Source organism: Ambystoma mexicanum, chromosome 10, assembly GCF_040938575.1.
Source record: "Ambystoma mexicanum isolate Mex_15411 chromosome 10, UKY_AmexF1_1, whole genome shotgun sequence".
Lineage (NCBI taxonomy): Eukaryota > Metazoa > Chordata > Amphibia > Caudata > Ambystomatidae > Ambystoma > Ambystoma mexicanum.
Window position 1 is genome coordinate 1355142472 of NC_090932.1, and position 21064 is coordinate 1355163535.

Here is a 21064-nt window from a genome sequence, read left to right on the forward strand (position 1 = left end):
TGAGTTGATTATGCATATAACTATCAGAAACATCCTTCAGTACGTTTGGCTGTAATATTTGAGAAGTGGTTCTTCCCATAGACCTCTGAGGCCTAGGAAGGTAATGGTGGATTTGACATGAAAGCACCACAGGAGCGATCTTCCATCATCTTGAAAAAGGATGTCTTCAAGTGCCTTTCTCAACTAACTCAGTTGATGTCCATGCTCCTATCCAATAAAGGATTGGTCTGGTAACTATATCATCTTTTATGCTATGGCAGTTGATTTCTGTTTTAATGGGGACTTTGGGTGTCCTTTTCGGCAGCCACAATAGCTTTCTAGAAAAGCATTTTCAATTATTGCTATTTTCTCAGCCTTTGCCTATCCCCAAATCGCAGAACCATATATAGAGGCTGCCTTTGCTTTACAGTGGTAAACTCGGGTGAAGGCCTTATGGCTCCATTGCCGTATAATTTTGCTAAGTCCAGTACTGCTTTGCTAGCCCTACCTATGGTTTGCTCAGCTTTGGCACTTTGCTCATTCCGCTCACACTTCATTTCAAATCTGATTTCACGGTAGTCATACAGGTTCAAGTGTTTTATTTATATAATATTACATTTGTATTGCGCGCCTAACCCTCTGGCATCTGGGCGCATCATTTTAAGAATATGGTAACAAGTAGAGCAGGCTTCTGCAAGCTTAAGAATTTGATTACATGTTTAATAGGCTTAGGAATTTGGTTACAACTTGTACAACCAAGTTTGGTTACAATTTGTGCAGAACACAAATAATGCATACTTAAGTAGTTTGGTTTCAGGGGATGCATGTTACAGGTTTTGCAAGCTTAAGAATTTGGTTACATGTTCAACAGGCTTAAAAATGTGGTTACAACTTTACAACTTGTGCGAAAGTATATGGTTCCAGGAGATGCAAGGCACATGTTTTTGTTACACAGTGAGTCGCCTTAGGGGTGGGAGTACCTGACTAGTGGTAGCATACACAGATGGGTGTAAGTCATGTCCAGGTATTTACGAGTGTGGTGAGTATAACCAGGTGTCCTAGGTGAAAATCCAGGTTTTTAGTTTTTTACGGAATGACATTAGGACGGGGTCCAACCTTATAGCCAGTGGCAGCGCATTTCAATAATTGGTTGCCATGACAGGGAAACTTGAGCCACTTGCTCTTTGTCTTTTGTAGCTAGGTTTGGTCAGTTGACCCAGATTAGCAGCATGGGTGGGTCTGTCAGATTGGTTTTTGGTTATCAAGCTGGAGAGGTAGCTCGTGGCAGTATTGGAGAGGTATTTGTGTGTGAGCGTGAGTACTTTGAATTTAATCTGGTCCTTCACTGGTAACCAGTGGATGTTTCTTCTGACGGAAGAGATGTGGTCTGATTTGGGGATGTTTATTGCAGCTCTTATGGCATTGTTCTGCACGATTTGGAGTTTTGTGATGTTTTTTTATTGAGGAGCCTGCAAAAATGGCATTACAGTAATCCATCCTAGAGAAGATTAGAGCTCTTGCCAGAGTGATACGGTTCTCTTCTGTAAGGAATGGTCTGCCAGCCGTGATAAGTTTAGCTGTATAGGCGGATGCCAGAGGGACAGCATTGACTTGCCGTGTAAGAGTAAGTGAAGAGTCGATGTAGACTCCTAGGGTTTTGACCTCTTTGGCCATTGTGATAAGGTTTCCATCGATGTTCAAAGATTGGTACAGTGGAGATATTAGCTTGGCTTCCCATGATCCGGTTGTCAGTCTTATCGTCGTTGAGACATAACTCGTTCTGAGCTATCCAAGCTTGGATCGTGTGATATATTGTATTAAGGACATTTGTGTCGGCGATGTAGTCCCCTGTGATGGGAATTAGTATTTGGGTGACATCAGCGTAGTTTGTGTATGAGACATCCAAATTGTCTAATTTATCAAAGAGAGGTTTAGTGAATGTGTTGTACATGGTAGGTGACACTCATGAGCCCTGTGGCACTCCACAGGTGACTGGTGTAGGGTTAGCTGCCGCAGAGGAAGAGAAGACTCTCATTGTACGGTTTGGCAAGAAAGATTTGATCCAGGTTATATCATTGTTAGAGAAGTGGGCATCGCTGGCTAGGTGACGGCATAGGATGTTGGGATTTACAAGATCGAAAGCTGCTGCGAGGTCCAGGAGGAGGATGGCTAGGTCACGTCTTTCCCTGATCTGGTCCATTTGTGCTTTAAGATCTACTAATGCTGTTTCTGTGCCATGTCCCGGGCAGAAACCTGATTGGCGGTGGTTGTGTTTCTAAATATATTTGAATCTGGACATATGCTACCTGATCCCGAATTTTTAGCAAAAAGGGTACTGTGGTGATGGGCTGGTAATTAGTAGGTACATTTGGGTCAAGAGCTTTGTTTTTTAAATAAAGGGCATCACCGAAGCTTCCTTGAGGTTGTCCGGTACTTTGTTGGTGGCAAATGAGTTGTTTATAAGTGAAGTGATGAAGGGTGCCAGGTTCTCTGCACAATCTTTGATTAAGGTCGCGGGACATAGGTCGCCTTGGCATCGAGAGGGTTTGAGGCATTTTATAATTTTGGTAGTATCCTCTATCGTGATGGTGGAGAACTCAAACTTGGGGAATGGTTTGGGTGGGCTGGGTTCAGTGGTAGGCTGCTGAGAAGAGTTAAGTTTCCATTTTTTGTTAGTAATTTTGAGCTGGAGTGACTTGATTTTATCCATAAGAGCCTTTTGGATATTTTCACACCAGGCTTGGTCTTTCATGCATAGGTCTGGGGTTTGTGAAGGGGCTTCTAGTTTTCTTAGGACTGAGAATAGCTCTTTGGAGCTAGAGTAAGCATTTTGTATGCGTAGGTTGTACGCATTGCTTTTGGCTTGAAGAGTGGCTTGCTCTCTAATCCTGACTCTAACTCTGCATTCGTTCATATCCTCCTGGATCGATCCTCTGTCTTTGACACTGTCAATCATGCCACCCTGACAAATAGGCTCTGTGACACCCTGGGCATCACAGACCTGGCACTGGATTGGGTGACCTCCTTCCTCTCCAACCAACCTTCCCAGGTTCAACTTGGCTCTTTTCTCTCCCCTATCACTCTTTCCACCTGCAGTGTTCCTCAAGGCTCTGTCCTCACGCCGTGGCTATTCATTATTTACCTTGCTCCTTTGGCCCACTTGCTATCTTCCTTCTCTCCTCACTTCCAGTGTTATGCAGATGACACACTCTGCTCTCCTTCAAGCTTCCATCTTTTCCTCCTCTCTTATCCCCGACTGTCTGACTGCTATTCAGTCATGGTGTGCTGCCAGTGATCTTTGCGTTAATGCCAGTAATCCTGAGATCCTTTTCATTGGCACCCTAGCTCCCACCTTTCTTCCCTCCCTGTGGCCGCCTTCTATGGGCCCCCTCCCCCTCCCACCTGTGAGGCAAAAAACCTTGGCATCATCTTTGATTCCTCTCTTGCTCTCCTCACATCGCTGACCTTGCCAAGAAGGCCCACTATCTGCTGCACCGCCTCAGATGTATTCTCCCTTTCCTCACTTTACCCCAGAATGTCAATGTCCCCAGAGCTCTGGTGCTATTGGGCTTGATTACTGTGACAGCCTCTTCCTCAATCTTCCTCCTTCCCTTTGTCCCCTTCAACTAATCCAGAATTGGACCTCAAGCCCAGGGACCACATTCTCGAGCCCTAATTATTCTTCACTGGCTCCTGGTTGTTTCTAGGATCAAATTCAAGACCCTATTCATCATCTACAAGGCTTTCTGGGGCCTGGGACCCTGCTAGATCCAACTCTCTCCCTAAATAACTCCATGCTAGGGATCTTCGGTCTGCTAGCTCCAACGTTCCACCAATCAGATGCTTCTCTAAGCAAAGAGTGATGGGGTAGAGGTCTCCCTGCCCCTCTCAGGCTCGAGACGGATGTCCTTAAGTTCCGGAAGCTCCTAAAGACCCTCTTGTTCTCCTCCTCCTTCACTCTGCCCATCCCTTGCTAACTCCTTCTGTCTCATTGACTGGTTGTCTGGTTCCCTCTGAGTACTACCGGGCTCCAGTCCCCCCTTCCCTGCACTTAACTGCATTCTCTGGCACTTGCCCGCAGGGACCCTGCCCTTAGCACGTGCACCTCGTCTCTACCCCCTTTTCCCTTCCCACCTTAGCACTTCTTTTTTGTGCAGACCTGCACTATCTGTCCCCTCCTCTCCCGCAATTCTTGTTCAGCACTTGCAGGTTCCTGAATGTCACATGGCCTATTAGGATGGTTATTGTTTTTCTCCCTCTCTCTCCCCTACAAACAGAGGGCAGGGGGTTGCTCGCTTTCCTCTGCGGGCTCCCTCCTTTGGAATAACCTCCCCCTGCGCCTTGGGCAGGATCTTCTCAAATCCCAGAAGCTCCTTAAGACGTTCCTCGTTTCCTCCTCCTTACCTCCTCCGCTAATTCCACAGTTGCTGAATCTGTGTCCTTGGCCCTTATGCATGTTCGGGCCTAGACCTCCCACACCAATTCTTCCCAGCTTCTGTCTTTCCACAGCACTTTGCATCTGCACACCCTCTGTTCTAGAAACTCACACTTGCACCTCCCTTACACGGCCCAGGCCGTGTAGCACTCTACATTCCTAGCACTTCGTCCATGGATCACACACGGGCTCGGACTCCCCTTTTCCCTCTTCCTTTCTGCACTTGCACATTCTGAATACTCATAATGCATAGTAGATTCGTCCCCCTCCCTCTTTCCCCTCTGCTCTTAAATATTTTGTTTTAAAGTATTTCCCACTCTTCCTTCCCCCTCCCTGCGGGTGCTTTGAAACAGTATATTCTCATTGTATAAGCGCCTAACAAGCAAACAATAAATAAATTCACAATGCCAGATAAGGATAACCTACAACTGCCAAGTGCGGCGAACTACTGAATTAGGTAAAAGAAGTAAAAAGAGAGGAGGGACTGATGAATGGAGCACAGTTATGGGTGTTCCCCCTACCTTACTTAGCTTGTCAGTCGCTGCTCGGTGACAGCTGCACAGCCTGCTCCCATGGCGAACACCGGCTAACATCGTCTGGAGCTGCAACTGTGGGAGTTGCCTTTTGCCTCGGGCCCTTAGCCACCAAGGGGGCTGCAACAGGCAGTGGGAGTTGCCCTGCTGGGATCACTAAAGTGGGGTATCGAGGACAGGGTGGGAGGAAGCAGGATGAGTAGGAGCCCAAAGGCAGCGATGCGGCAGAAGTAGAAAATACTGTTCCCAACACAAAGACTGCACTGAAAAAATAAAGTGGGATCTAATCAATGAATGGCAACACTAAACACAGCATTCATTGAAATGAGGCAGCATGGAGCGTCAGCAGTCACCCTCAGGCAGAAACACAGAGGTGGGCCAAGTGCCCAATCAGGGGTCAGGGCGGGATGGGAGGAGGGAGGAAGGAGGAAGAGTAGGAGCCCAAATGCCGTGATGTGGCAAAAGTAGGAAATGCAGTGCCCAACACAACGAATGCTCAGAAAAAATTAAGCGGGATCTAATCAATGGATGGCAACACTCAGCGCAGCATTCAGTGAAATGAGGAGGGCACCACGTGCATTCTAGTGAGGTGAGTCCATGAATATTCGATGAGCAATTGAGCCACATATCAAGGATACAGGCAGTGAGTTATCTCAGAGTACAACTGTGAAGGTGTTTGAATGATTAAACTGATACTGGAGCTGGATATGCCCCGAGGAAGACCTTGAAAGGGTTGAAACACTGGTTGGCTGTTTATGAACATTACAAATGAAAAGTTGCTTCTTGATAAATCTGGACGTTGGATTACTTGCAATTAACTGATTTTGATGCATGTAATTTTGAGAGGGAGTCCAAGTGGCCAGGCTGTGTTGTTTTATGCCATTTCTTGTGACCTTGAGCGGAGGTCACAGACTAATGTTGGACTTTAAATGCCCACTCTCGGCTTTAAGCTAATGGCACACAATCAGACTCCTTTCAAGTTTAAAGCTTTTGAGTAGTTTGCTCAACTTGGTATTAGCCCCCGCCATTTCCCTGTGTTCCCTAACATATAGCCTGCGCCAATCATGTTCTGCTAAAAGGCCATCTTGTGTTGTATGCAATTTAGACCAAAATAGCGCTTTTATTTCCTTTTGGATGTTCACCTTCAAGATGTATGGTAACTAGGTACACTTCTCCTGTGGGATTAATAACGTCTACCTTTTGATCAGTAGGAATATGTTGTAAAAGCTTCTTGTCGTTGTTTAAATATGGAGACTTGTGTGCCAGAATCCAATTGCGTTATTAGCCAATCACTTGGATCTTTAGTCATTGGTATTTTCCTGTAAGTCTGGTTTCAAGCTTTTGCCATTGTCCACACTTAAAACTGCAGTTTGTTTCCTTTCGCCATTCTTCTCCTCCCTCCTGGCAGGCCTCTGCTCTCCCTTGGGTGTCGAGCCCGGTTTCTTCTCTTTCTGTGAAGGAAAAGGATAGTCTTCATCTCTGTATCTTTGTGGTTTCCCAAGCTGTGACCTATCTCGTAACTGATGGATATGTTTCTCACAACCCCAGCCCTTGTAGGGTCTTCTACCCCAACCAGCTTCTTGCCTGGGGCCTGTACCGTCTGTCTCTACAGATACTAGCCTGCTTTGAAAGGTCTCCCTTTTCTCTTCGGCCGGTGGCAAACTGGAAGCCTATGACCTTTTTCTGCCTCTAGCTGAGGTGATGTTTCTGCCTTGTTCCTGTCTGATACCAGTGGTGCTCGTAGGTGGTGCTGTTTTAGAGTGCTTACTCTCACCTGAAACTTTCTTTGCCCCTTCCCCAGGGTATCGACCTAGGTCATCTTTACCAAGGGGCTGTAACAATTTGATCAAACTGGAGTTTTCTTTCCTGTTCACTGGACAGTACAGCTAAGCACCTGAAGACTTGCAGTCACTCTGACTCACCTTTTATAAGGGGCCCGAGTACTCCCTATACCATGAGATAGTTGCCCCCAGCTAAAGCCAGTCCTAAACTCATCGCTGCTTCTGCTCCTTGTGAGTTCAATATGTCTCACGTAATGGAGGTTAATGCTGCAATTGAAGGAGTCCCTATTAAATGCAGGTATGACCAACTATACACTGAAACCCAACTATCACAGTGGATTACAACCTGTTGGTATTGTGATTGCTAGAGCCCTCTACCGAGGAGTGACTTGCGGGTAGGCTGCCTCAAGCTGGCTCAACCTAAAGGAATACCATCTAGGGATCTGTTCCTGCCTTGTGGGACAGGTGCCCAGTAAGGCCTAGAGCGTCTGGAATGGAAGGGTTTTCTTACTCCCCTGCTATTACTGATATAAGTACTGCTGGTGGAGCTCCCAAGGCTTTATATTCTGTAGCTTGAGCGCAGGCAGTGTCAAAATGTCTCCTCAGGAGTGCATAGTCTTCCCTGGTATATGGCTCATTTGCCACCCTATTTGGGTGGGACCGAAGGATGTGTTCTAAGGTTAACCCCTCAATAGCATAGCAAAAGGGCCATGTCTAGCCCTGGTGGTGGGATATGTTAAACCCCCCCCCCCCCTGAAACCAGTTCTGGTGGTCCACCTGCTGCAATGCTAACTCAGGATACCTATAGGGTATGCACTGTATCTGGTCTAGGTCCCTCCTAATGTATAGGGTTTCAAACACATCTCCTGGCTTGACACCAGGTGTCTTCATGTATGTAAACCGGATTTCCCATGGCAATTCTGCAGGCACTGCCACTGTAAAGGTGGTGTTCCCTCTCAACAACCTCCTTCCTGTAACCACCTGGTTTTTCCCCGGCAGCAGTTTACAGGTATAGGGTCATCAACATGTGGGTTAGCCATTCTAATACCTCTTAGCTAGATAACTGTTAAGAGTATTTACTTAAATACACCCTGCTTATCACTTTAGTGTATAGGATTGTTTAAGCAGTGTAGCCCACCCAGGGACGCCAAAGGTGATGTGATTTTTGTCATCTCTTCCTCACATAGCCTTTTCTCTACACTCATGGGAGGGTCCAAGCGCCTCCGCCCCCGCACTCCTCAGTAGGGACTGTGGTAGGAATAGAGGCAATGAATAGCATATACCTGTCACTGCATCAGTAAAGAGTGTCAACCCCCTGCAGTGGGCACAGGAGTGGTTTGCTAATGTCAAATGTATTGTATTAATGGTCCACTGCTCCCACCTTACAGTAACCCCGTGGGTATATTAAAGAAATACATCATATATAACATATCAATACACCGAACTTTCAAATACATACCACACATTATTCTAATGTTCAAATGCTTCTGACAAGATTCTCAAAAATCAACACTCAATGCCCTAACACTCTTGTGTATAGTGTACATTTTTGCCTCTGTCTACTCAAGACTAATCATTTCAGAAGCATAATAGCCATTTCTTTTGGAAATTTATTGCAATACAAAATAGAAATGTAATAAACTTAAGACTGCTAATAGAACATTTTAATTCACAGCGCTTTGTTATCTGGATCACGTACAATTCCAATAAAGGACATTTGCATAGCCTTTAAACTTTATTTGACATTAAGTGGTTGTTTACAGGAAATGTTGAGGACATTTTCTGAATTTGTTTTATTTGAAAGAAAAAGTATACAAGGCATATAATACAGCAAATGCTTTAAGGAACAATGTTGAGGATAGTAAAATTGGTCACAAACGGAGCACTGATTTTCAGGTGCACTTTGGGGTTCTGCCTGAGTATTTCCGGGGTCTCTGGAGCAAATGTCATATTCCTACGCATACAGGAACAGTAATACTGTTCCTCAGTCAATGTGGACTGTTTATATCTTCAGGAATGTTATGAAATGTTGTATTTCTGATTCAATACACATGTTCACTATCCACGAGTTAATTGTCCAATGATCAGATGTAGGTACCATAAAGATGTCTAACAAGCAGAGGGGCTGGTTGGCGATGCCTAAACTTGACAAGGAGGCATTGGAAAGAATTACTAATTCACAAGAAATTAAAAGATATTCTCTTTAAACTGTTGAGAGGCTACAAAGAAAACTGTCCATTTGTTTGTAACTATCTGGGACATAGCTATTGGCAAATAGCGACCCCCAGTTTAGGAAGTCCATGTATAGAAAGGGATGCCCCATGGTACGATGCAGAATGTAGAATCTCAAAATGAAAATTGAACCATGATTTAGTGAGGCAATATTCCCAGAGGTGGCGGGCCCACCCTGTGGGTAACAGGCCACTGCCCAAGTTAAGGGCCAGAGTGAAGCGAGGGTCCCTTAACGAGGTTGGCCAGCCGATACCCACAAGTTGGGCCCTGCCACCAAGGGGCATATTGCCATTAGCACCTGTATAGTACGCTACACAGGTGCTATATGGTTTTAAAAAATAAAAATAAGTATTTTCTCTCCGTCAACTGGATGTCTTGCAGCGTCCCGTTCATGGATGGGAAAATACTACACCAACATGGACACCATGGAATTGCAAGGCGAGGCTTTGTATGGAACCGCTCTTCCATTTCCATGGTGGCCACACTGGTCTGGGAGCTGAGAGGAGCTGCAGCGGCGGGTCACCGCTCCAAGCACAGCGGCGTCCTGACGTTCAGAGCCGAGGAATGTTCTACTGCTGTATGCGGCTAAATGCACTCTTGAAACATTGTGAGAAGACATTGTTCCTGGTATGATTTGTGGAAGAATAGGGCCCTTTATCCTGAAACGTGCAAGTCTTACCACAATGTTTTATGTATCCCAAGTTTCATGATACAGGACCAAATGGGGAATGCTTGGCCGGCAAGCGCAGCAGGAAGTAGAGTAGTTTAACAAAATATGCCGCAGAACGGGGATGCAGATTGGGTCACTCTGCCAAGCAGGAGAGAAAGAGTAAGAGCCTTTGAAAGGAAGTTGGTGGGGGCACTCTTGGTTTTGAGGTTTGGAGTTGTGCCAGAGCAGTGAATTTATTTGACTCTGACATGCAAGCTATTCTTCAGTGTGCTATTGTGCCAAGCTGTATAGGGAGTCCCATGCTATAATCTAATGAAGCATGCCAGAGGATAGTATATTGATAACTGATTATGTATTTTTCCTTTCTCTTATGGACTGGTGGGTTAGGGTAGTACGCCTGTCCTTTTGCAGCTGTATAGCATCTCTCATAGCTAGGTATTTGTGTTAAAGCTTTTGCCATAGAAATTGTGTGAACGCTAGAGGCCACTGTTGGCACAAATGAGGCGATATGCTCCGAGGTGGCGGGCCCAATCTCTGGGCAACGCTCCGCTGCATAAAGGCCCGCATAAAGCGAGGGTCCAAGGGTGGTGGGCCGTTAACCACATGCTGGGCCCAGCCACTGAAGGGCATATTGCCATTAGTGGGCCCAGCCACTGAGGGGCATATTGCCATTAGATCCCATGTACGCTACATGGGTGCTAAGGGTTTAAAAAGAAAAAAATGAAAATATTTTCTCTCCGTGAACAGGATGCCTCGCAGCGTCCTGTTCAGACAAAAAATATCATGCCGTCATGGAGTTGGAAGGCGAGGCTCCATATGGAGCCCCTCACCCATTTCCATGGTGATCACACTGGTTCAGAGCTGGCAGGAGTTGTGAACAGGTAAGTGGGATGGGGGAAGCTTGGTCAGTGGGGGGAAAGATGGCAGACGGGGGAACCGGCCATCAAGCGGCTTGGAATGTGGATTGACACCGTGTCAGCCGTGTTCCTAGCTCTCTGATTGGCTGGCCCCCTCCACCCAGGGTGCTTATGAGTGGTGTGTGCATGGCTGGCCAGATTAATAGTAACAAGTCTTGGTCCACCGCCCCTCCCACGCTTGTAGGCCAATTTCTTTAATGGACCTAATCTCCAAATGTTTGTTGCTCAGACTGGAGGAGTAACAGTATATTGAAGCCCTCCTAAGCATGTTTCAGGGGAGGGCTTAGTACAGTGGACCACTGTCTCACTCTGAGCACCATCATGGAGACATAGGATTAATACTGGTCATTACATGGTAGGCTTTACAGATCATTTCACTGGTGCATTGGAGGTTACCTCCTACAAATTTGTTTGCATTTGAAAGCATCTGTGGCATGTTACAGTGGTGAAACGTAGTTTGTATTAATAATAACATGTTTCTGAAGGATTTGGAGCCTCCTTTTCACTGCCCAAAAGGGAATTTACACAAAACCTAGTGACAAACATTGGTCAAAAGATTGAGCATTTTTGATGACCACTTCATAGAGGGGTATGATGGTATTAACTAGGTATTTGGATTAAATATGAGGCTTGTTAATTTAAACGTATTACCAGTAACCTAATTGGATTTTAATAAAGTGTAAATTAATTATGAAAAATGTGATATGCATTTTCCTTATCTGCCCATTATCCACATGCCAGATGGGCAGAGTATCAAACGATGACAATTTGTTCACTTGGACACTATGTAATAATATAGGTGACACTAAAAGTAATATTTCTGATAAATATAATACAAGATGGTATCAAACACGAACCTCACTTCGCAAAAAGCAATGCATGCACATTAGTTAATAATGGAAAGTAGTGTATGCATGCCACTTATTTGTCCATTATGCTCCTACTAGCTGTACAAAGGAACAGTTTTCTCCAGGACACAAATATGGGAACATGGTTAATTTATTTTGCTCATTAATATATTAGCCAGCTGGGCAAAGTATTTGAAGATGACAGGGTTTTAACAATGGCACTGATATCATAAGTAAGACATTTACTGCAAAAATAATTTGCATGGGCACAACAAAATAAAATCTTGCAGGTACAAAACTAAGCCAACTGGAACCACGGCAGGCTCTTTGTCCAACATTCCCGCAAAGTCCAGGACTCTGTCCTGGCTATACTACTACTGAGGTCTTATCCCTTCAGCACCTCTGTCTAGGCCTCCACACCATGGCCCAGAGCAGCTGGTGAGCAACAATTTAGGGTGCCGAGAGCAACATATTGCTCACAAACTACACGCAGTGGTCGAAGTGAACGGGAGCAGTGCTCCTCTACTTTTTTTAATTAAGTTTTACTGTTCCTATACTTTTATTTTAAAAAGCAACCATTCCGGAATGGATTATTTTTTAAAATAAAAGTGTAGGAAGAAGTTGAAAATTGTACTTTCAGTGCACTGCACAGAATGTCCCCTTAAACAGCAGGTGCATGTGTTTGGGGGTATGTATTGTGTGTGGGAGGGGGGTGGTGATGGGTTTGTGGGGAGTGGGTGCAGGCCAGCAGAGAACATGGCTCCACTACTTATTTTTGGACACTTCGACCACTGACTACACGTTGGGGATCACTGGTTTACATGATGTGCTCGGAGTTCCATAACAAAGATAAGGTTGGCTACAGCCCAGACATCCAAGCTAAATGTAATTCTATGTTAGTAATTGTGAATTCTGCTCATTGTCTAGATATGTTTTAATGCGATTGCATTATGTACATGCCTGCCTACTTGAGCATTCAGGCTAAATACCATGTCAAAAGAAGAAACAGTCTATACATCATGCCAACAAACTCAAACCAGAGGGGCACTTTTGTGCATCAGAAGATCGGCCAACCCCCTGCTTACCCTCACACTCTCCACACATTCAGCCCTAAGGGGGGGAACACTCCCCATCAACCCTTACCCCTCCCTCTGCCCCCCTCGACCTTCCCACACTGCCCTCTCCCACTTGAGCCCTCCTACCTCAGCCTTTACTTCGTAAGTGCCACTTGGGTATCCCTCGCCAACACCTCCTCCTGGGCAGATTCACCGACCCTCACACACATGCCTCAGGCACCCAAGAATCCCCTCAAAGAAAGAGTCCACAACACGCGGGCCATCTCATCTCTGCACACCATACCCAGGGACTTCATTTGTGGGGCACCAGGGGCCACAGTTGTGACCCCTGTGGTCTCCCTTGCTACCCCTGTGATCTCCCTTGCTACCCTTATAAAAAAATGGTATTCCTTTGTTTTTACTATAAGCTCATTGGCTGTGGCCAGTGCCATGTTGCTCTTTATTTCTGGAGCTGGCTGGCTTTCTTGTTCAGGCCTATTAAAAAAAAATGAAAAGAAAAAAAAGGGTTCCAGAAGTGTAACACTTTGAGCAGTTACCCTAAATAACAAATAATAGAAATGACACATCATTTGTCTTTCTGCAATTCTATACAATAATTGCTAGACTCATTAAAGGTTTATTTCAGACACACTTCAGGGGGTGAGTCGCCAGATTTATTCTGTTCTTAAACACCTCAACTCAGCCTTTCAGCGTTCTGAGGTCGATAAATGAGTACCAACAGCGGTTGGGTGATATTGTATGCATATTTGTTCTATATAAAGCGTTTAAGCACTATATAATAAGACATCATTATCATTTGGCCTTGGACGTCTGCTTGAATTCATAGTAATTTGGTAATATGGGCCTATACACACCGATATTAAAAATACAGGTGGGTATCCATTCTTGTATGAAATGTATATCACATTATAGTGATATTGTAACCATATTTTTTGGAGTGTCCTTAGGAACAATGCTATGTGATGCCACTTCCTGTTTTGTTAAGGGGTGAAAGGTTGTGTTCCATCGCTTCCCGTGATGTCACTTTGGGGGGTGGGGGGGAGCTCAAATGACATCACTTTCGGTGGTGTCATCAGAGATCAAGGGTCATGTGATGTCACTTCTGCTACCCCTGGCATTTTGGTGAAATGACGTCTCTGACCACACCCTATCTCTTCTCCCTTCCACCACTCCAAACATTCCCCCGAGAATCTGCCCATCACGAACACAACAGACACAAAGAATGTTCAGAGCCTCTCCCCTTATAACAAAACACACAACCCGCCTCCCCTAAACAAATACTCCCCTTCTCCCTCTGTCCACTCTCCCCCTTCCACCCTCCCCCTTCTTCACATCACATCCCCCTCCATTTTCCCTACCCTCCAACGCTTTGCACACCACACCAGCTTGCTTGGCCTCTGCTATGAGATCCCCTCCACTCCCCTACCACCTCCAAGCACCCTTACCAGCCCTCTTCCACACACCTCTCCAGTGGCTAACAAGCCCCATCCTACGCTCTTCCATTCTCATTAACGCCACCTGGTTCTCTGACTTCCGACCCATCGCTCACCAGCATTCCCCCGCCTCTCCCCCGGCTCCACACACTTCACTCACAACAGAATTAGCAGAGCAGGCGGGATCTCCATTCTCATAAATCTCGCCTATCCATCTCACACTCCGAGGAACACTCCTGCAATGCAGACGATGAAACCCTCCTAGTGAAATTTCTCATCAACCCCTATATACACCACAGCCTCTTACTCTTCTACATACCTCCTGGCTACAACAAGCACTTTGCCAATGCCCTAAGTGACTCCCTAACAGCCAGCCTGGACTCCCAGCCCTCACCCTCCCTGTTATAGGAGATCTCAACATATGGGTTGATGCCCTGCACAACCCCATGACCCGGCCACTCCTGGATAACCTGAAAGCCCTCAAAAGGATTCAGCAGGTGACAGGTGCTATACACACGGCAGGACATACCCTAGATGCAATTTTCAGCTCCACGCACCATATCTCCATGCTCCCCCCCATGACCGCTCATATGAACGGGCCACGCAGCCATTCCATTCTCGCTTCTGTCACCCATTCCTCCTCCACGCATGACTAGCACTGGACGATCCTCCCATGTCCCGCTGTGGAACAAGTTCATAGTCACCCCGGACTTGGCAGACTGCCTGCTCTCTTCGCTTCCTAATCCGTCAGTCAAGGGAGGGTCTACCCTCTGTAAGCCATTTTGACCAGTGGCTCTCCAGCGACCTAGGCTAGGCGTCTCCTTGCCCTCAACCCCAGAGAGCACATCACTCCTGCCCACCGTGCCCTCCACAAGACTGGCCTAGAATACCTTCAACAGAAACTTCTACCAACCCAACAGAAACCTGCTTTCAGTCACTGCACTCTTCTTGGTGATCGACAACAATAGGGGGTTCCTCCTCCGTTCAAGCACCCTCCATCTGGAACTCTATTCCCCTTAGCATCCAACGCAAAGAGGATCACTTGGCCTCAAATGGGCCTTCTAGACCTGATATTTCCCCCCAGCACCCTGACAAACCCTGCCCTCTTCAGGTTAGTTAACCACTTGCAGGTAGGCCTGGGCAGCAACGAACTTCCATGTAATCACTGAATTGCGGTGAAAATAATGTCTAGCAGACCACGGGACAGAATCCATGCCAGAGCTACAAAAACCGTAAGCCAGCGAGAACGCACAAGTATGTATCACACTTCATGCTTATGGAAGATGGCCAAAGGCAAGGCCACCCATCCGCACTCCTCTCCAGTCATACACCACTTTCAATGACACACCGTACAACACCTCTGCCATTAGAATGCAGCTAACCCCCATGACAAAAATTCGGTTTAGCTGGACACATAATGAGTCCCATACTCTTGTATACTCTCCATTCTACTTTAAGGTGCCCATGAGAGGAAATGGCTAGCTTCTTGTGCGTCCTCTGACACAGGCTTGCTGCCTGCTCCAAAGGCAATACCCGGCTCTGTCGGCATTAAGAAGAGAGCCCACATCCAAGTCCGCCTCTCTGCAGCATCTAACAACTCGGCCGAACTCTTTAAAATCTGCAAGGCACTGGCCAATCCTGCTGCGGTATCTACCTCTCCTGTCCCCTCCCATGCCCTCTGCACGGCACTGGCTTCTCATTTCATCTCTAAAACCCAGGACATCCTGTCCACCCTCTCGTCCTCCTCCTCCCTCTACTCTCTCCTCTATGTCCGGCCCCCCTATGGCCACCTCTCCTCCTTCTTTCTCTTCCTTTCCTCTGTTCTCCCCTGACAAGGTTTCCGGACAAGTCCGATCTATGAAAGTCTTGTCAAAACAGGTTCTTCCCTGTTCTTCCAAAACCATCAAGGAACACATGACACCCTCGCTCTTGCCCTGCCTACTGGAGTCTTTCCTTCCGCCTGAAGTACTCTTGTGCAACCTCTTCTCAAGAAACCCTCAGCCGACCCCTCCTGCCCGGCTAACTATCGCCCAATCTCCATCACTCCTTTCCTGGGCAAACTCCTGGAAAAGTTGGCCATCTCCCAGCTTAATCTTCACACTGAATCTGTTGGTTGTCTCCATGACCATCAGTCTGGCTTCAGAGCAGCCAGAAGCACAAACTGCTCTCCTGAACATCTGTGAAGACCTAATCTCTAACCTTGATTCTAATCTCCTCTCTGTCCTCATCTTACTCGATATGTCTTCTGCCTTTGACACGGTCATCCGTGCCATCCTGCTCAATCGTCTCCGTGATAACCTGGGAATCACCGATCAGGCCCTGATCTGGGTGACCTCGTTCCTCTCTGATCGACCTTCCCAGGTCCAACTTGGGTCCTTCCTTTCCTCTGTCACCCTCTACCTGTGGTGTTCCCCATGGGTCTAAACACTCTCCCTGGCTGTTGAACCAATACCTGGCACCTCTCGCCCACCGCATTGCTGCTCTCTGCTTCAACTTTCAGTGGTTCCATGTGTTAATATATCTGCAAAAATATTGCCATACAAAGATATCGCCATACTTTTCCAGCGATATTAAGGCATGGAACCTGCTGGGGACACCCCTGCAACCCCTGTATTATTTCAAAATGACCAGGGGACACCCCCACAACCCCTGCTCCCAAAAAACTCTAATATTATCCCCACTAAAAATATCGCCCATGGCTGTTCCCAACGACCATATATAAGGCAATATTTTTGGTGGGGATACTATTACCTGATACACTTTCAGTGCTATGCGGATGGCACTCAGCTTGTTTTCAGGCTCCCCTCTGCCACCTCTTCTCCTTCTCTCATCTCTGACTGCTATCCAGGGGTGACGTGCCGCCAACGATCTCTACCTTAATGCCAGTAAGATGGAGATTCTCCTCATCACACCTGCACCCTCTTTACCTGTCACACTCTGTCCGGCCTCCCTTGGCCCTCTTCCTGCTCCCACCTATGAGGCTAAGAACCTCAGGGTCATATTCAACTTCACACTCTCCTTTTCTCCTCACACCTCTGATGTCTCTAAGAAGTCAATCTACCAACTGCACCTCCTGAGAAGTATTGATCCTTTCCATTCCTCTCCTTCCCCCAGAAGCTCATTGTCTCTGGAGCTCTGGTTCTCTCTAGGCTGGACTACTGCAACAGCCTCTTTCTAAATCTGCCTGCTTCTACTCTCCGCCCTCTGAAACTCATCCAGGACAGGACTGCGAGACGTGTCCTTGGCTTCAAGCCCAGGGTTTGTTTCTCTCCAGCACTGAAATCTCTGCATTGGCTCCCAGTGGATGCAGGGATTAAGTTCAATAACCTCTGCATTGTCCACAAGGCTTTCTGGGGCCTGGGTCCTCAATACCTCCTTCTCCAAGCAACGAGTTGGGGGTAGATCTCTTTATTCGGCTGATATCTCCCTCTGGAACAATCTCCCTGCCTCTCTGAAACTTGAGGAGAACCATCTCCGGTTCCGGAAGCACCTCAAGATCTTCCTCTTTGCTTTTGCCTTCTCTCTTCCTCTCCCCTGCTGATTTCCTGTCTAATACTGCACTGGTGAACTGGCTACCCTCTGATTTCGGGCCCAGGTCCCTGCCTGCCCAGTTGCACAACTGCACTGCCCCTCAGCAACCCTTGCACTTGGTTCTGTATCTGTAACCCCACAGTCCCCCTACCTGCGCTTTTGGACACCTGCTGTCTGCACTTACTCTTGCACCTGCCACCTACTGGCCGCACTGCTTGTTATTGTTTTGATCCCATGTCCCCACTGTCCCCTCTCTTTTCCCATGGCACCCCTCTCCTGCACTTGCACAATCTCAATTTCACTTGGCCTAGTAAGATCGTTCTCTGTCCTCCCTCTGTTCTCCCTTCCTTTCCTTATCGCACCTTGAAACACTTGTGCATCGGCATGTTACAAATGCCATATCATATCATATATCTACCTGCAAGATCGATATGGGTAGCCAGTAGGGACTTGGCCAACCCCGCTTCGCATTGGCTAAAATGCACACATGCATTCTAAATTCCTCTGGTCAATTTTCTCACACCTTGATCTTCGGTCCCCCGAGGGCGTTCACCTACAGCGCTTTGAGACCATACCAATGGGAACAGGCGCTATACAAATGTCAAATTACATTACACCTATACACACCATCCAACTTGCAGCTTCATATTTGCATTTGAACATTGATCATCAAAGTGCTTAGCGAGGAAAAACCTCACTTTCTCAGTAACTCGTATGTTTGTAAAGTAGTATGTCGAACAACTAAAATCTATGTTCCCCTAGTAACACTTTACAGTAAATGTATTTGTGCATATAGCACCTTTTTTTAAAAACAAAATCCCTCATGTGTAAAGCTAGTCACTGCTCTGGAAAAAGCTAGCTTATGCGTATGCATAATCTTAGATACTTAAATATGCTTCTGTTTTTAAATTGTTATATGTCCTTTTGTCTTTAGGTTACACCACCAGGAGTTGAAACATTGTTAGAACAGCTGAATCTCATTAATGGAATCTTATTAATTAGCATAAGGTAAGAACATATTCAAGATTGGCTATCTGTATTCTAGGCACTTGAATTCCTAGTTGTTACCAGTGAGGAAAAGATGTTATTCACAAGTTATATTTATTTAGTAATGGTATTTATAGTGTGTGAATTTGGCCACGGTGGCATTGGAGCTCTTTACATGTAGCCATGAAAAGAACAGCAATAAGGAATGGGTTGAAGGGCATAACAAGGGGGTTAAAGATTAGGGGAGTTAAACGGTAGCAACAGGGAATGGGAGATGTAGCGGTTACTAGAGGTGATCACTATGAACTATTTTGAATTATTGCAGTAAGCATTTGTTTTTGGTATATTTTAATCTAGATAACTCAATATAGGCTAAACTAAACAGCACAAGTGAGCATAATCTATATCCAGTGCAGCTGGTATTAAAAGGTACAGCTTGACGTGCACAAAAAATTTTTGAGAAAGCAAATGTTGTCCAAACTATTTTACATGTTAAAGGCTCTACAATAGAAAATAACATTCAAAACATGTTCTGTTCAACAGATGCAAAGATCCACTAGAAGACACAAAGAGTATAGTGCTGAGAAAATTAAAAGAAGCAGCCGGCATCAGTCACAAAGAAGTTAATGAAGGCCCAACCAAACAAACCCAGGCCACAGAAAACTCTGGAGATGGTGAATTAACAAATGAGCCTTCTGCTAATCAACACAAATCTGAAGATGAAGTATCGAACACAGAAGCTGCTGCTAAAGAGAAATTATCAAGTATAGAATCTACTGCTGACACTAAATCAATAACTGGAGAATCTGCTGCCCTCAAAGAAGACTCAACCAATGGAATGTCTGTTGCTAAGGATAAGGTAACAGTTGAGGAAGCCACATTTGAAGATACATCCTCAAACGGAGAGCCCGCTGCTGAACACAAGCTAACAAATGGGGAGTCCACTGCAGAAGCTACATCAACTGCTGAAGATATAGTAGCAAATGGAGAGCTTGTTGCTGAGGATAAGGTAACAAATGAGGAAGCCACAGAAGAAGATAAACCATCAAATGGAGAGCGAACTGCTGAAGGTAGATCAACAAATGGAGAGCCTGTTATCATTATTAAATTAAAAAATAGTGAGCCTGCTACTGAAGGTAAATTATCAAATGGAGAGACTTCTAATGAAGACAAATCTGTTGCTAAAGTAACAAATGTTGATCCTGCTGCTGAGAATCAAATATTCAATAGAGAAACATGTACTGAGGATCAGTTAACAAATGGAGAGCTGACTAATGACAACCATTAAACATGTGGAACGCCTGCTAACAAAGTTAATTTAACAAATGGAGATCTCAATGTGTTGGCGATAACTGACTGAAACCGCTTATCACTAGTATCTTGTGAAGGTCTAACTTCCTTTTTACGGTTGCCAATCTATATTTGCTACTATGTTAGCTTTAAAAATGTGCACATTTTGGGATTTCTGTATTTGCCTGGGCATGTAATAAGATTTAATGAAGAGTCAATCTTCTGATATCGGCCCGGTGCCTACAATGCCCCACACATTGGTACCAACTTGTGTACCCTTTCCCCTTGTGTCCATACCTATGGGTGTCCATCTGTGTTAATATTTGTGTTACAATTAACAAGAAAACATTTATAAAGGGTTTATTGACTTCAATGTTTTTAGATTTAATTGCAATGTGAATGTTTTACCAATTACGATTTTACAGTTACCTAATGTTGCCAATAATACATAGGAATTCAGTAATCACCAGCTGATAAAACACTTCTCTGTCATGGCGTTTTGACATTTTAATAGGGGCTGGCTTACTCAAGATTATTCTAAGGTTCAAATGTTTTACAAGGCAAGGTTTATGTAGTATCACTGTTCAGCTTCAGATGGGAATGTGATTTGGTACCTTACATTCTGAAAATATAACTGTCATAAATAATTGTAAATTCTTATAACGCCGATCAATGGGTTTTTCAAAAAAGCAAAAATATAAACGCCTTGTGTAAAGCAGCTATTTATGGTATGTTATATGTTGTATAAACTGCTTGCTATTTACTGATATTAGTGACTACACTGGGTGTATGGTTTGCATTGCAAATATATCTTTGTAATGAGGTTACCCATCGCGTGTGCGTGTGCGTGTGCGTGTGTGTGTGCGTGTGTGTGTGCGTGCGTGCGTGTGTGCGTGTGTGTGTGTGTGTGTGTGTGTGTGTGTGTGTGTGTGTGTGTGTGTGTGTGTACGTACACATACCCTAAATGTCTGTAGGGAAATGGTGCACTTTCTCTGCCCCCTGTCATAAGCACAAGTGTTCTCTACAACCATTGGTAGCGTAAAGGTTCAACTGATGTCTTATTCAATGGTTATCTTACAGTTGTGTGGTTCTGCAAATTTGCTATACAAGCACTAAGATACCTGTGAGTTTCAATCATGTCAGTCTATGGTCACTTACAAGACTGTCACAGTCTACACTGACCAGGGTTTTCTCTCCCAGTCATTCACCATATGTGGCATAATTGTCACAAGAAATAAACTTGCAGTAGCTGGGTTCATGCACAGTGAGTGTATTTCTAACACAAAATCACCTTTCTGGTACGATAATTTAACTGTTCATTTTTCGAAAAGACTGCAACTTCTAGAATGTCC

The 21064-nt window shown here is 45.5% G+C and overlaps 1 protein-coding gene across 1 annotated transcript in view; it reads left to right on the forward strand.

The window, feature by feature from the left end:
- Positions 1–20430, forward strand: part of LOC138492324 (clustered mitochondria protein homolog) — a 1100229-nt gene extending 1079799 nt beyond the window's left edge. Inside the window, exons 25-26 of the mRNA XM_069619372.1 lie at positions 18370–18443; positions 18966–20430. Of these exons, the coding sequence (XP_069475473.1) occupies positions 18370–18443; positions 18966–19710 (819 nt within the window). The 3' untranslated portion in view covers positions 19711–20430. The remainder of the gene's footprint in view (positions 1–18369; positions 18444–18965) is intronic.
- Positions 20431–21064: the final 634 nt, after the last annotated feature.